The sequence below is a fragment of the Rhamphochromis longiceps genome, linkage group LG2, assembly GCF_057381845.1.
Source record: "Rhamphochromis longiceps isolate RC_006_pf linkage group LG2, R_longiceps_female_GT1.1, whole genome shotgun sequence".
Classification (NCBI taxonomy): Eukaryota; Metazoa; Chordata; class Actinopteri; order Cichliformes; family Cichlidae; genus Rhamphochromis; species Rhamphochromis longiceps.
Genome location: NC_140558.1, coordinates 33,499,535 through 33,513,972, shown reverse-complemented (window position 1 = coordinate 33,513,972; position 14,438 = coordinate 33,499,535). Strand labels below are relative to the sequence as shown.

At 41.4% G+C, this 14,438-nt stretch overlaps 3 protein-coding genes across 4 annotated transcripts; 2 read left to right on the top strand and 1 right to left on the bottom strand.

Moving 5' to 3' along the window:
- The first annotated feature begins 491 nt into the window (after window positions 1-491).
- LOC146677618 (toll-like receptor 1) lies at window positions 492-3,033 on the top strand. The gene has a single exon (XM_085424349.1). The coding sequence runs from the start codon at window positions 492-494 to the stop codon at window positions 2,946-2,948; it is 2,457 nt and encodes an 818-aa protein (XP_085280475.1). The 3' UTR covers window positions 2,949-3,033.
- A 399-nt stretch (window positions 3,034-3,432) lies between these two features.
- Window positions 3,433-10,038, bottom strand: ints10 (integrator complex subunit 10). 2 transcript variants are annotated; one of them, XM_085424359.1, is made up of 18 exons: window positions 9,633-10,038; window positions 9,480-9,547; window positions 9,298-9,401; window positions 9,058-9,197; window positions 8,894-8,975; window positions 8,668-8,808; window positions 8,327-8,501; window positions 7,718-7,887; window positions 7,473-7,612; window positions 7,229-7,382; window positions 7,054-7,136; window positions 6,234-6,389; window positions 5,434-5,542; window positions 5,171-5,250; window positions 4,853-5,015; window positions 4,647-4,740; window positions 4,270-4,338; window positions 3,433-3,717 (listed from the first exon to the last, which is right to left on the bottom strand). In XM_085424359.1, exons 1-18 carry the CDS (start codon window positions 9,759-9,761, stop codon window positions 3,561-3,563), a joined length of 2,214 nt encoding a protein of 737 aa, XP_085280485.1. In that variant the 5' UTR covers window positions 9,762-10,038; the 3' UTR covers window positions 3,433-3,560. The 2 variants fall into 2 exon arrangements, with proteins under 2 accessions (XP_085280485.1, XP_085280494.1); XM_085424368.1 differs by lacking the exon at window positions 4,270-4,338 and having other exon boundaries at window positions 9,633-10,037.
- A 165-nt stretch (window positions 10,039-10,203) lies between these two features.
- Window positions 10,204-14,030, top strand: slc25a51b (solute carrier family 25 member 51b). The gene is made up of 2 exons (XM_085424383.1): window positions 10,204-10,438; window positions 11,962-14,030. Exon 2 carries the CDS (start codon window positions 12,014-12,016, stop codon window positions 12,944-12,946), a length of 933 nt encoding a protein of 310 aa, XP_085280509.1. The 5' UTR covers window positions 10,204-10,438; window positions 11,962-12,013; the 3' UTR covers window positions 12,947-14,030.
- The last annotated feature ends 408 nt before the right edge of the window (window positions 14,031-14,438 follow it).

Sequence of the window (14,438 nt, the reverse complement as noted above, 5' to 3'; positions counted from 1 at the left end):
TTATGCATTTTGGAGCCAATGCTGTATTGACTCCAAAACTCTTGAAAAGAAAGGCAGATGTGAAATGTAAATGTGAGATCAGAGGTCAAATTTGCAATGAAATTTGGATGCAAACTATAATGTGATCGTTAAAATCCCACAACATCAGTATCTTCCCCTAAATGTTGGCAATACGAACAAAAGCAGTAGAATTTTAAACATATCTTCTGACTTCTTCTTCAGTGTCAGACATCCAAGGTAACGTGATATTTAGAATCTCCTTTTTTTTTAAATTTTTGATCAATATTGTTAATTATTATTAAGTTGACCTTGATAACCCTGGTATATGTAACCAAATTATAATGTATTGTTAACATGACTCCACTTTTTAACATTACAAACCTTTATCAGAATTTATTCAAATCATTTTAAGCTATTATATATTTACAGACAGAATGACACACAGACAAATGCTACCCGTTTAATGGCTATATTTTCTTATACAAGCTACAATGAGGGTCACAGCAGCCGTACTCTGGACAGCAGCCGTGTTGGTGGGACTTCAGAAGAGCACTTCATCACCTGACAACTTTGTAGACCGATCATCCCAAAACCTCTCCTCTGTCCCAACTGACCTGCCACAGACGACTGAGTTTTTAGACCTCTCTCGCAACTACATACGTCAGCTTCACAATGGAGACTTTCAAAAAACCACTCACCTCAGGTTCCTGAATGTGTCATGGAATAATTTGGAGGAGATCGATCCACAGACTTTTCTTGACACGCCTCTCCTGGAACATCTGGACCTGTCGCACAACAATCTCAAGAATCTCTCAGGTCAACAATACCTGCTACACACAGTGAACCTCCTGGTGCTAAATTTGGCCTTTAACAGATTTCTTACCATGACATTGGGGAGTGAGTTCAGCTCTCTTGTAAAACTGGAAAGATTAACAGTTGGAGCAAAAAACATCAGCGTGGGTGACTTCAAGAACATTGCTAAAGTGAAACTACGTACATTGACGTTATTACTAGAGGATGGACTTTATTATGAAGCAGGCAGCCTGGAGGATGTTCATGCTCAAAGGCTGCAGATAGCCTTTGGACATAATCCAAAAATTGACCGTAATCTGACTGCTGATGCTCTGTCTCTGTTTGCTGAAGTGGAGATGATGAATATGATAAATGGCTACAAAGACCTAAGTAAGCAGCTAAGAGAGACGGTGAAAATCCACACAACGAGTTTTTATCTCACCAACATAACAATTAAATGGCACGACTTAACTGAATATGTAAATGTGGCTCTAAATACAACTTTGAAACATGTTCGTGTTTCTGAAATGAATGTAAAGAATCCTCCTCACTACACAACTGAAGTGATCAAAACATCACAGGTGATTTCTTTCACAGCCAGCCAGGCAGTGGTAACAAGTTTCCAATTCTCACAGGAGGCTTTATACAACTTTTTCATCAGCATGCCAGTGGAGAGTGTTGCGATTACTGACGCACCAATGATACACATGACCTGTCCCAAGTCACAGAGTCCAATACGCCAGCTGGATTTTTCCTTTGGTGCTATGTCTGATTCCATCTTCTCAAGTGCGGTGGGTAAAAACGTAGTTGAATGTCAGAACCTGCGTAACCTGAAGAACTTGACTCTGGTAGGCAACAGTCTTAAAAAACTTGAGATACTGAGCCAACGTTTTCGATATATGTCGTCCCTGCAACATCTGGACCTCAGCGTCAACTCCATAGGGTATGACCAGTCATCACAGTGCATCTGGCCAGCAAGCATCACCAATATAAATCTGTCTTCTAATAGTTTGACTGAGTCAGTTTTTCAATGTCTACCAAATGGGACACAGATACTGGACCTCCAGAACAACCAGATTTCGGTGGTTCCGCAATCCATCTTTAAACTGAGAAACCTTTCAACTCTGAATCTAAATGCTAACCGGCTGCGGGACCTGCCAGGTTGTGGCACTTTCCCCACACTCCACAAGCTTCTGCTCAGGTCAAATTCTCTCCATGCCCCATCTGTGAACATATTGGAAAGCTGTCCCGAACTGCATATCCTAGATGTCAGTTTTAACCCCTTCACCTGTACCTGCACTCTCAGAGGTTTCATAAAGCTCGCTACCAATTCTGAAAAGAACAACAACAACCAATCAGGTATTGAGCTGCTGAATTGGCCACAGGGCTATTACTGCACATACCCCGAGGACGTTAGAAACTCAACTTTAAGAGACATCTCGATCCCAGAGGTCTCCTGCAGCATTGGCCTTCTAGTGGTTGCAATTTTGGTTCCAGCAGGGACACTGATTATTTCCATTGTGATTCTGTGTCACTGTTTGGATGTTCCCTGGTACATGGGCATGATCTGGCAGTGGACAAGAGCCAAACATCGTGCAAGACTGCAACAAGCTCGGCCCGAGGATCTGGTGGGTCTGGAGTTCCACGCGTTTGTGTCTTATAGCCAGCACGATGTTGACTGGGTGCGCAATTCCCTTCTTCCCAACCTCGAAGGCCCCGCAGGAGGGCTTAGAATCTGTCATCACGAGAAAGATTTTGTGCCGGGAAAGACGATCATTGAGAACATCATCAGCTGTGTGGAGAAATGCAGGCGCTCTGTGTTTGTCCTCTCTGCTCACTTTGTCAAGAGCGAGTGGTGTCATTACGAGCTCTACTTCGCCACCCACCAACGTCTCACTCTGGGCTCAGACAGCATTGTGCTGGTACTGCTTGAGCCTCTGCCTCAATACCTAATCCCATCCAAGTACTACCAGCTGAAGTCCATGATGAACCGCCACACATATCTGGAGTGGCCTCAAGACAGGGCAAAACAAAGGTTATTCTGGGCTAACCTCAGAGCTGCCCTACAGACTGACCTGCCCAATGCTCCAGTCACACAAGTACAGGAGCATTGGGCAGAGGAAAGACTTGAAGAGGGACACAGATTAAAGGGGTAAAAAAAGGGCTACAGAAGTATTTGGATACACTGGAAATACGTCATAGCTACCCTGCACCTTTAAAGACCGGGCACCTTTTAGGGTTAATTTATCTCATTTGTTTAATTAGCATTTAATGACCATCTGATATGATTGCAATGTATAAATTATGAAATAACACATAAACTTGTTTAAACCATTCAAGTAACATTTAATGGAAACATCCATACAAACTAACAATTTGATTCAAGATTGTAGCAAAAACATTACCTAACAAAAAGTATCAAAAATGCACTTTAAGTTTTCTGTCATTACTGACTCCGGCAAGACATCACAATATGAAATGTGGTGGTTATTTATGTTACCATCAACTTTGTACCACTGATGAAGAAAAAATACACATACTGTAATGTGAAAATGAAAGCAGTTGTCTATCAGTATTGTTGCTAACACTCTAAAAAGAGAAGTTCACTATGAAGGTAAAGAATAAGCCTGCATGTTAAGAGTTCAGTGCTGGCTGAGAAAGACAAGAGAGCTGGAAATGTGTCTGCAGAGAATCAGCTTTCTTGGTCATTAAGTCAGTCCACTTGCATTTAAATTGTGCCTGAAACCTCACAAGCTAAAGTCCAGGTGTCAGGGAAGCGACTGGATGATGATTATTTTCTCATTAATGCAGAAACGGTGAAGCACAGCAAGCAAGTTTTCCCCACAACGCGACACCTGCCTCTCCATGGCCAGACGGAAATCCTCCTTCACTCCTTTGGTGATTCCTCGAGTCACTGTGTGGTGTCTGGAAGAGGAAAAATACTTTTTTTTTTTAAATAAATGCAAACATAGACATGGTCAGAAATAGGGTTTTATGAGATACCTTAAAATAAACAGAGGCTTAGATTATATAACCTATGCAATAAAAATAACTCATAAATACTTCAGGTTACATTTTCCTTACACACACACATAAATCAGACAAACAGCATTTTCAGTCTTTTCAAATAAAACATAAAATAAAACATTCCATTATAATAATAATCAAAACCACATGAAACATGTCCACACATGAAATGAGATCAAGAGTTATGACAAGGCAAAATAACTAAATTCACTATACAAAAACACCAACATCGTCTTCTGTAACAACAACAGTGATGACCACAGAAAGGCGAATAATGGCTCAAATAAACAAACGCCGACAGAAATCAAAGAACGACTAACTCTTGATGTAAAATGACAGGCCCAAATTAAAACTGGGGGATGACAAGCCTTGAAGCTGGGGATGAAGGAAGGGTGACTGGTGGGGTGGTAGGGGCGGGATGGGGACTGTGGGAGGAGGGGCCTGGGGTACCTGTCCATCGTCTGCACCCCTTGTAGCAGGAGAGTATTTAACTCCACCCCCAGGGCAGGGCTAGGGTTCCTGAGGGACAGCAACATTCAACAACTGTCAGTGAGGGTGCATTCAAACGTCTGAACTTCTACAGTAATGAACGAAGGAGTCAGAAAACAGTTTTTTCTTTCTTCACTTAAACCATGAACTCCTTCTCTTTATAAACGCCCACTCCATTTACAGCTTTTTCAGTTTAAAAGGTCAATTTTTCCCACAGGCCTTGTCTATGTAGATCAGTCAGTAGCACTGTCCTCTTTTAAAAGCACACCAACAGAAAGGGAGAGTGCAGTCACGATGCCAACTAAAGAAACGCTCATAATGGGAAGGAGGTTGCTTACTTGATCAGCATTCCCTGATTGGGCAGCAGCTCCAGCTGAATTCTACCTCCTTCTGGAGTACGCAGGTATGCAAACTCTTCCAGCATGTCAATGTCTGAGAAAAACCATGAGTTTAAGGAAACCAACATCCAACACATAAAGGAATCACAAAGAGAACTGTTTATTTACACCAAAATAAAGGCAAGAAATCAAGGCAAAAAGGATACTGGTGACATAGTTGAAGAAATTCTCATACTGGAAGCTGCCTTGTTGGCAGATTTTGTCCACTGCCTTTAAAAACAGCATCTCGCCCTGTGGCCAGTCGTACTGCAGGAGCACCACCACGTGACCAAGGGACAGGTCGTCACGACTGTCGGTGAAGGCACGTAGCTGATTGGCCAAAAAAGGGGGAAAAAAGGAAACAAAGATTGTCACAGTCTCATTAAGCCTTACAGCACGGAGCATGTCTCCTCAAAGTCTGCATAAGAAAACGTATCCAAGCCCTTGCACCCACTTATTTCCACAGATGTATCCTGTCTATGTACCTTAAAGCAGGCAAGCATCAGCTGGAGACAGAACGGCAGCACAGATTTGCTGGTGCATGGAAGTAATCGCAAGTCATTACCTGGTTAAAACCAAAGAACAGGGAATGTTAACAGTACTCAAAGCAACATATAAATACAGACGTCTTCATACAGAGTCTGTATGAAGACGCCACAAACGTAGTCATATCTCAGATTAGCGAAAAAAAAAAAAAATCAAAACTGTTCATGAACAGAATCAGTGAGTAGATTCAGGAAACTTTTACCTTTCCTCGTTTTGGTCTTGACTCTAACCGGATCCTCTGGGGTCTTTGGTGCTTCCTGGTTTGGGGGTAGTAGGCCACTGACAACTTCAAGCAGTTTCTCACAGGCCATCTGTCAAAAGAAACAGCACCATACAAAACTATTACACACAATTTGACTGGACAAAGGACATGTTGTTAGGCTAAGAAACTTATACTAATATAGTAAAACTGACTAAATGACAGAGCTGTGATGGACCAGGTCTGTCAGCTTGGTTTAGAGAAAATTGAATAAAAGTGATGCAAGTTGTTCTAAACACCTGGATTTAATCTAGGACATTTTAACCCATTTTAACTGTAGTGCCACCTTCAGGCCAGTTGGTGTCACTGATTTGTTTTTCATACATGGCCTGCAAAACATTTTATTATACAATCACATATTTTAAGTAAATATATATGTAAAAAAAAACAAACAAATAAATTATATATGACCAATTACAAATCAAAAGTTTCAATGTGAATCAATAAATGTTACAGTAAAGTATATTTCCTGCCAGCTGTGCTTTCATAAAATAAAAATAAAAAAGTTGAAATATTCAATCAATTACTGTCTTTATTTTCTTTATTTAAGTTTTCTGCCTTAATATTGTGTGCACATTCCCAAATTCAGTTCATCACTTCTCTCAGCTACATTTGTTTTAAAACATACTGTATAAATACATTTGACATGATTTATGAAAAAGAAAGGCATATAAGCATATGCATGTCTCCTGACAAAACCAAAATAATGTACGCTAAGAGTGTGTTTGTGTGCATGTGTATACCCTGTACTCTCCCAGGGTGTAGTGGCAGGATGCCTGCTGTATGAAGGCCCTGTGGTGCTCCAGACTGGCCTGACCTGAGGGACTCTGTGGCCCAGGCTGAGGCTGCTGCACTGCAGCCATCTGGTGCAGGCTAGAGAGGGCCTTGCGGTACTGTCCCTGGAGATAATACATTAGCACATAATCAGTATATAACCAAAGACAACTTAGAAAAGATATTATATCCAAATGTTGATTAATGTGTTAGCTTAAGTGTATTTAAATTATATTAAAATAGCCAGTTTCATCTGCCAACTTCAACCAGTTTTATTGCGTGCATTTGCCTCATTCTTTAAATTCTATATAACTTAAAATGTACACTCTCCAGCCACTTTATTAGGTATATCTGTAGGTCAGAGGCGAAGGTCCAGATGGCTTTGAGCTGATAGGAAGATGATGGTAACTCAAAAAACCCCAGAGAGGATCATTTAAAAGTCACAGCCTAACTGAGTACTTTTGCTGACCATCTCCATCCCTTTATTGCCACAGTAGCCATCTTCTGATTTCTCTGGTTGTTTCCAGCAGGATAACATGCCATGTCACAGGGAATTTTTGAAGGCAAAGTGGTCAGTGAGTGCCTGCATCTGTATAATCTGTTCTTTCTTATGCAATAATTGCATTTCCCAACGTTGATCGGGGCTATTTAATTCAAAGCAGTATTAAAATGATGGCATATTTTGATCCTAAAGCTAAGATAATAAGCTAAAGATGCTGCTGCTAACAAATAAAAGGGATGCAGATGATTTGTCACAAACAGAAAAGGTAAATTAAAAACGACTCTTGCCTGGTATATAATCATGTCGGTGAGGAATATTCGGAACCACAGCCAGCTGTCTGTCTTCCACGCGGCGCAGATCTTCTTGAACTCTTTGAGAGACATTAAAATGTACAATTTTCAGCTGTTCTGATAACAACCTTTTGATGTAGTGACAACATGACTGAACATAAAAATCTCCTACCAGCTTCCAGACCATCATGGGAGTGAAGAAGGTCCCAGCTTTCTCTCGCTGTGCGAAAGCTCTCCAAAGTCTCTGACCAGTTGGTCATGTCATTCTTGTTTACTAAAATGTGTCGACCACGGCCTTTCCCCAAACCTTCCTCATCATCTGAGCTCTATAATGACACACAGATCCAAATATAATCAAAAGAATTTCCCAATCTGGGATAATTAAAGTGTCTTACTTATATCTAAACTTTTCTCACCATAGTCTTCTCTCTTCCATCTGCTAGTTTGCGTTTCTTATGCGCATGTTTCAGTGCTCCTCGCTCCACCTCCACATCACTGTACACTGAGCTCAAATCCTCTACAAGGATCCACGGCCCGGAACTTAACCCACTGATTCCTAAAAAGAAAAAAATAACACTGAAACCTATTTGTAACATTTTACTCAAAAGATTACCGTAGATATATTAAATGAAGATGGAGATCTACAAAGGTAGAAGCTAACCGTGGAACAGTGCAGGCTGTACAGCTGAGACGTAGAAGAAGGCACTACGGAAGAGGACAAGTGCAGCGCAGATGACCACCTGACTGCAGCACCGGGCCCTCGTCTCTCCTTCTAGACCAGGCAGGTAGCGACACAGCTCCTTCACTCTCTGCAGCATCTCAATATAACTCCTACAGTGCAAATAAACACATGAAAACATTCCTTTGAAAAATTTAATTTTAAATAATCCCTTCAAAGTCATTGAACGATCCACATTTTAACCATCTATTCTTTATATTTTACATGTGGGCACATTATATTTGTTTTATTATGTGTTTGTTTTTGTTTGTTTTTGATTAAATTAAGATTTTTTTTACTTATTACCCACAATGTAACTCATATGTAATTTTAAAAAAGGCATTCTTCCGGGGGTCCTTAAACACTCAAACATTTACAACACATGAACATAAAACAAGAAGGTAGCAGATAGCATTCAGCCTGACCCCACTTAGCGTCCAAATCAGACAAATCAGGTATCCCTGAGCAAAGTATCCTACACTTTATGTCACCTTTGTGCAGGAACAACAGCAGTAGCTAAATAACAATGTGACAGGCCAAGTGATAGATTACCTCTGTCCCTTGTCTCCCTGCCACTCACATCGTGCCCCAACCACAGCAAGAATATCCAGCAGTTTCTCCCAAGGTTCTGCCACCACCGACGATTTTTCTGTCAGGCCATCAATCACGTAACGCTGGGAAGCACGTGACACACTCGGTGACTTCAGAGCCCCACCTTCTTGAGAGCCTGAAACAGAAAACAAGAAAAATAAAGTAAATAGAAAAAATAAATATTTCAAAGGCTTCACTATAAAGCCCACTAGAGAACTGAAATTTTTAAGAGTGAAAGTGATCCCACTGTGACAGCCCTAAAATAGAAAGCAAAGAACAAGTTCACCACAGTGTATCTTCACCTTGTATCTGTCCATCCGGCGAGGGCCCACGGGTAACATAACCAATGTAGAATTCTGCTGCTTTCAACATATATTTCTGCATTAGGCTGGCAGGCAGACGCATATCCATGTTGTTTATAACCAAAGGAAGCACATCACACACTGTAGGAGGAAAAAACTGTATGAAGCAAGTGTTGTTTGTTTTTTCAGATGAAATGAAATGGATTCAAAGACAATATGTACTCACCAAAAAGCTTCCTGAAGCAGTTGACAGGAGTCTCCAAATTCTCTGATGCCTCTGCTTCCAGCAATGTCTCTCCTAAATTGACCTAACAGCACATCAGGTTCTTTAATAGCTTTTAACATTACATATAGTTTTCAAAAGACAATGCAAATACTAATATTACACACCCCATGTTGAACCACAGACTCTGGAAAGCGCTTCAGCAGTAACAGCAGCATCTCTGCCTTCTCCAAAGTGTTGAAACACTGCTCCGTGGCTTTCAGCAGCATCTCACACTGCACTCGACCAGGCAGTGTCTCAAAAAGTCCTGAAAATAAAATAAAAAAATAGTCTTTAGATTTTCACAAGAAGCATTGTTCATTGTCACACTTTTTAATGCATGCAATGAAGGGTTAAAACCCTCTCACCTCTCAGAAACTGTGCCTGCTTATCCTGAGAGTCACTCCGCAGGGCAGCTGTAATAACACTGATCTCACGCCAAACAATGGGCTGATCTGGAAAGTTTATGAACCTAAAGGGAAATCAAAACTAAGTAAGAGGTCAGACTCATGATAGGAAAGTTGACATTAACGCTAAAAATGTAACTCACATGTCGTACAGCAGCCGCCCGGCTGAAGCTGTCTTTTCTGCATTACGTTCAATGATGTACATTTCATACTGTAAAAACAGGTCCAGAAACACGATGTGTAAGAAGATGTTTTTACTGACAGCTTTTGCAGCTAGAGGAGATGATTTGCGTTACCTGTATGTTGAAGTCTGCAGGGTAAAGGGTCCTGGCAGTGATGAGCCAGGCTTTGGCAGCACAGGGATCATCAGAGACCAGCTCCCGGGCTCTTTTCACCAAAAACTCACAGTCCTTTTGGGCTGACATTCTATACTTCTGGGTTTAGGTGCCGGATGTGACAAAATGTCAAAATATGCATGCGTGTTTTAATGTAGCAGCCAAATGTAACGTTACAGTTAGCCACATTAGCTAGCTAGCTAGCGTCAGCTATTTGGTTTTCAGCCGGCATATTTGCAATAACTGATCATCAGACCACCGCCTATTATCCAACTATTCTATTTCAATACAACTACTACACTTATAATGAGAAGCGAAAGCAAGTAAAAGATAAATCTCTATTTACCGACGCACTCACTAGCTTTACGATAGTGACGTCACGACGCGTTGTGTCGTTTTACGACAGCTACGTCGAATGGCTACCGGATCAGGTAAAATACAACAACAAAAATAAGAACAATTGTAACACGACTATTCTGATATGACGTACTTTAAAAACAATCAGGAAAATTTAAACAACTAAAGTTATTGAGGTTTGCACTGTTAAATACAATAAATTCTAAAATAAATCTCAAAACTACCTCCGAATCAGCCGTTACCCAATGCATACGGTTTCGGATCGACAGCAGTGCGCAGGCGTGGAAAAGCGCTGCTGTCACCTGCGTTTGTTAGGACTGCAGACGCGACCTACAGTAGTGGCCCAATTACCCAGCAGAAAGCAGCGCTCTACCTGTCCAGGGATAGGACAGCGGCTGGTTTCACTGCAGGTAAAGGTTCAGTTGTGGGCCAGGTCCTCATGTTACCAAAACTACGCGACTCTTATTTTGCCTGTTGACTTTCAGTGGCAGCGGACGATATTTCCAACCAAACATGGATCAACACTTGTCCGTTTGACTCTCTTCTTGCTAGCCACTTAGCATGCTAGTTGGACAATTGTCTTTGCGTAGCATGCAGTGACTATATATCTCATCACTTCCTCATTTTATCTTAAACGTAAACGTAAGCGAGGGGTGCAGGTACTAGCACCGTTGAGCTAGCTAGCTAACCAGTCCATCATTTCTATGTGTGGCTGCTACGCTAAGCGTGCTAACTCCTCAGTGATGTGTTTGTCCTTACTAAGTAATTCATACAGAAAACAAGTAATAGTGTTTCTATGTTCGAGAGGTCTTGCTATTTGTCTTGGAAAACTTGGAAAAATCTTGATGCGACACGTTACTGAATCCTAAAGAAACGGTACACAGAGGGCGTGTTCGCCTAAGATTAGGTTGTGTTAAGATGGTTTGTTTCCGCTCAAATTTGAGTCAAAATATCAAGATCAAAATAAGATTATGACTAACAATTTATTTAGTGCGACAATAATACCTTATTGTGTTAGATTATGACTTATTTTAAAGTAAATGTAGAGGTTTTAAGCAAGAAGGTGCAGTCGAATATCCAAAGTAAATGTAATGTACTGATTGTTATAGTTATGCAATAACATGCAAGATGCAGCATAATAAAAGGGATGGTTGGACTGTATTTCTGATTAGATGTCACAATTCTAACAGTGATCTGTATGCTTGGATATGGAATGTCCGTTTTTCATCGCAGGGAAGTTGGGTAATTTCTTCTAAAATATCATGGAAGCAAATCTGCAACAAAGAGGCGCAGAGACACAAAAATATTGGTTACTTTAAACTTGCAGGTGTTTTCAATGTCACAATGCAATTTCATGCAAAAGCAGCCATGTGGTCGTCTCGTGTTGTAATACTGACTTAAAACTGTGTCAAGAGTCTTTTGGTAGATTTCCTTTGACCTCTCCTGACCTTGCACCATTACCACCACTTCTCCTTTCTGTTGCTTTATATACTAAAGATGTTTTTGACAATTTCTTATAATTTTGGTGGGTACATCCATTTGTACTGCTGTTATTGTATGTTACAAGATGTATGCGTTGCATGTTTTGTATAAATAACTAAATTTAATGCTCAAGGCAAATAAAGGGTGTAGTCTGTACATAACAGGTTTGCTTCCCTCATGACGTGGCATGCACGTATCAGGCTGCTAAGTTGTGTAATACTCTTATCAGTTGGCAGTTGTTGCAGTGTAATTGTAGAAGTCTAAGGCAGGTTATTGAGTTGGAAAAGTTCAGCCAGCTTTAGGCCACATTTAGAGAATATGAGCCACAGATAAATTTTTTATTTGTACTTCACAAATAATGTCATACTTAATATCTTTGTTTGGGTGAAGAGATATAAAAAAAACCACCTGCTGATATTTCTTCTTTTTAATGTGTTTCATAAATTTACAGAAGTATGTTGATGTGATGCTTGAGGATAAGGCTGTGGTGCACCGGGCCTCTGATGGCTGTTAGCACCATGGACTCCGAGTCAGCGCGGACACCTCAGACCCAAGCCCTGACAAAAGGAGGCCATTCCCTGTTGTCTGCTGGCATTCTGACCGCCAGGTTTGGACCTCAAGGGAAGCACTATGTTTGCGGTTCCCTTGCAGCTTTTACCAATATATTGTTGACCTTTCCGATCCAGAAAGTCCTTTTCCGCCAACAGCTGCATGGCGTGTTGGCCATCGATGCGGTGCGACAGCTCCAGAGGGATGGACTGAGGAATCTTTATCGGGGCTTACTTCCCCCACTTCTCCAAAAGAGCACTACAGTAGCCATCATGTTTGGCTTGTATGAGGACTTCTCTAGAGTCTTACTAGACCATGCTGGGAGCAGTGGCGTGCCAGAGCTGATTACAAGAAGCTTTGCTGCAGCTTTGGCAGGAACTGCAGAGGCCATCCTTACACCGTTTGAGCGTGTGCAGACTCTCCTACAAGACCACCGGCACCACGGGCGCTTCAACAACACAGCACACACCTTCCGGACACTTGTGACAGAGTATGGTGTGAGAGAGTGCTACCGTGGCCTCGTGCCCATACTACTGCGCAATGGCCCTAGCAATGTTCTCTTCTTTGGGCTCAGGGGACCCATTAAAGAGCAGCTCCCAGAAGCTACTAGCAAGGCAGGTAACTTGGTTAATGATTTTGTTTGCGGAGGGTTGCTGGGGGCAGGCCTTGGCATCATGTTCTACCCATTAAATGTCGTCAAATCGCGGGCTCAGTCTCAGGTGGGTGGAGCCTTCAATCCTTGCAGAGAGGTGCTGTTAACAGTGTGGAGAGAGAGGGGTGGCAGTATAGCCATGCTGTTCAGAGGAGCCCACCTCAACTACCATCGCTCTCTTCTCTCCTGGGGGATCATCAATGCCACCTATGAGCTGCTGCTGAAGCTCTTATGAGAAGAGGAATGGAGAGGAAAAATGAGATCTAGATTGGAAGAGAAAGTGTTTTAAGGGAGGGGTGTTGAGCGGAGGAACAGAGCCAGTCTAAAGTGACAAATGAGAGGTTGTAAAGTAAAGTCGGTGCACTTGCTGTCCAACATTTCCAGAACTAAAAGATAACAGTAAAGTTGTACTTCTGACTGGGGCCAACAGTCACTGTAAGATAACTGCCTGCTATTGTTACTTTCTGCTGTTGTCAAAGTGTTAAAAGCAGGCAAAACTTGTGCCAGGGTCCAGTTAATATGCCCGTGTTTGGTCTGTGTTGTAAAGTTTGAGGACGCACACAAAGCTCCATCAATCTTTTTCAAAGATTTAAAAGGAAACTTTAAAACTTGAGTGATTTCCTGTTTTGTGGGAGAATCCCTCTCTGTGGACATGCTGTTTGCTGTGATGTTTGTTTGTCCAAGAGCGCCGCCTCCTGTGAAGAGAAGTTCTGCCACTTAAACAGTTTTGTGCTTTTTCCCCATGTTTAGAGCATTGTTCTTGTGCTCACCAGTTCAGATTGAAGTAAGACATAAGACGGCAAATGTTTAAGTGACTGTTGAAATCAGTATTAGCAGTGCACAAAGTCTAGGAATTTTCAACAAAAGGAACAAAGAAATAAGAAGATTTTTCCCTTTTTTCTATTTTTTACAACAGAAAGGTCTCAGTTTTCACACGTGAGTCAGTTAATTGACATTTTTGTTAAATAATGTTTTGTCTTGATTTATTTTCTGAAGTGCTATTGCCAGTGTGTGGGGTTTTTTTCTTTTCCTTTTTTTGGTTTTGTGGTTTTGTTTTTGTTTATTTTGGGGGTTTTTTTGTGTGTGTGTGTGTGTGTGTGTGTGTGTGTGTGTGTGTGTGTGTGTGTGTGTGTGTGTGTGTGTGTGTGTGTGTGTGTGTGTGTGTGTGTGTGTGTGTGTTTTGATAAGTGCCCTGTGGTGTACTCTCTTGTCAGTTTTTTTTTTTTTTTTTTTTTAATTGAAATACAGGGAGGAAAAAAAACAGTCTTGATGTGTAAGATGGCAAATAGGAGAAGAAGAGCTGTGGTTGAGTTCTGCATCACTACTGCTCTTTTATTGGCTATGAGACAAATGTTCCTCACTGGTTGTTTCCTTTTTTAAAACTTACATAAATAAAATAAATGGCAGTATCTCTCCCCCCTTTTGCTCTCACTTTAATATCTTCTCTTGTCACGCTTGCTCTCCCCTCTGTCTGTAACATCTGTTGACATAATGGGCTCAGATTTCAAGCTTGAGTAGCTGCAGTCACCATACTGCAGCTCTTGCTGAGTTCGACAACCCGAAGAGGAAAGGCATGCTGCTTGGACACTTGAGAGAGAGGCTTCATAGTAGTGGCACAGAGAGAAGACGGGGACAGAGGGTAATGTTCAGTGGCACAAAAAGCTCAAGCTGCCATGTAAATGGATCACTCGGCCTATTTCTTCAAGTCTTTTCATTCTAATATCCTC

What these genes read in the sequence shown, in the direction of transcription:
- LOC146677618 (XM_085424349.1), top strand. Translation starts at nt 492, where the DNA reads ATGAGGGTCACAGCAGCCGTACTCTGGACAGCAGCCGTGTTGGTGGGA.
- ints10 (XM_085424359.1), bottom strand. Translation starts at nt 9,761, where the DNA reads ATGTCAGCCCAAAAGGACTGTGAGTTTTTGGTGAAAAGAGCCCGGGAG. An exon ending in CTGCTTCAGGAAGCTTTTTG is followed by an intron (nt 8,809 to 8,893) that starts GTGAGTACATAT and finishes TTCCTCCTACAG; the next exon opens with TGTGTGATGTGCTTCCTTTG. An exon ending in AATCAGGGAATGCTGATCAA is followed by an intron (nt 4,339 to 4,646) that starts GTAAGCAACCTC and finishes GCTGTCCCTCAG; the next exon opens with GAACCCTAGCCCTGCCCTGG.
- slc25a51b (XM_085424383.1), top strand. Translation starts at nt 12,014, where the DNA reads ATGGCTGTTAGCACCATGGACTCCGAGTCAGCGCGGACACCTCAGACC.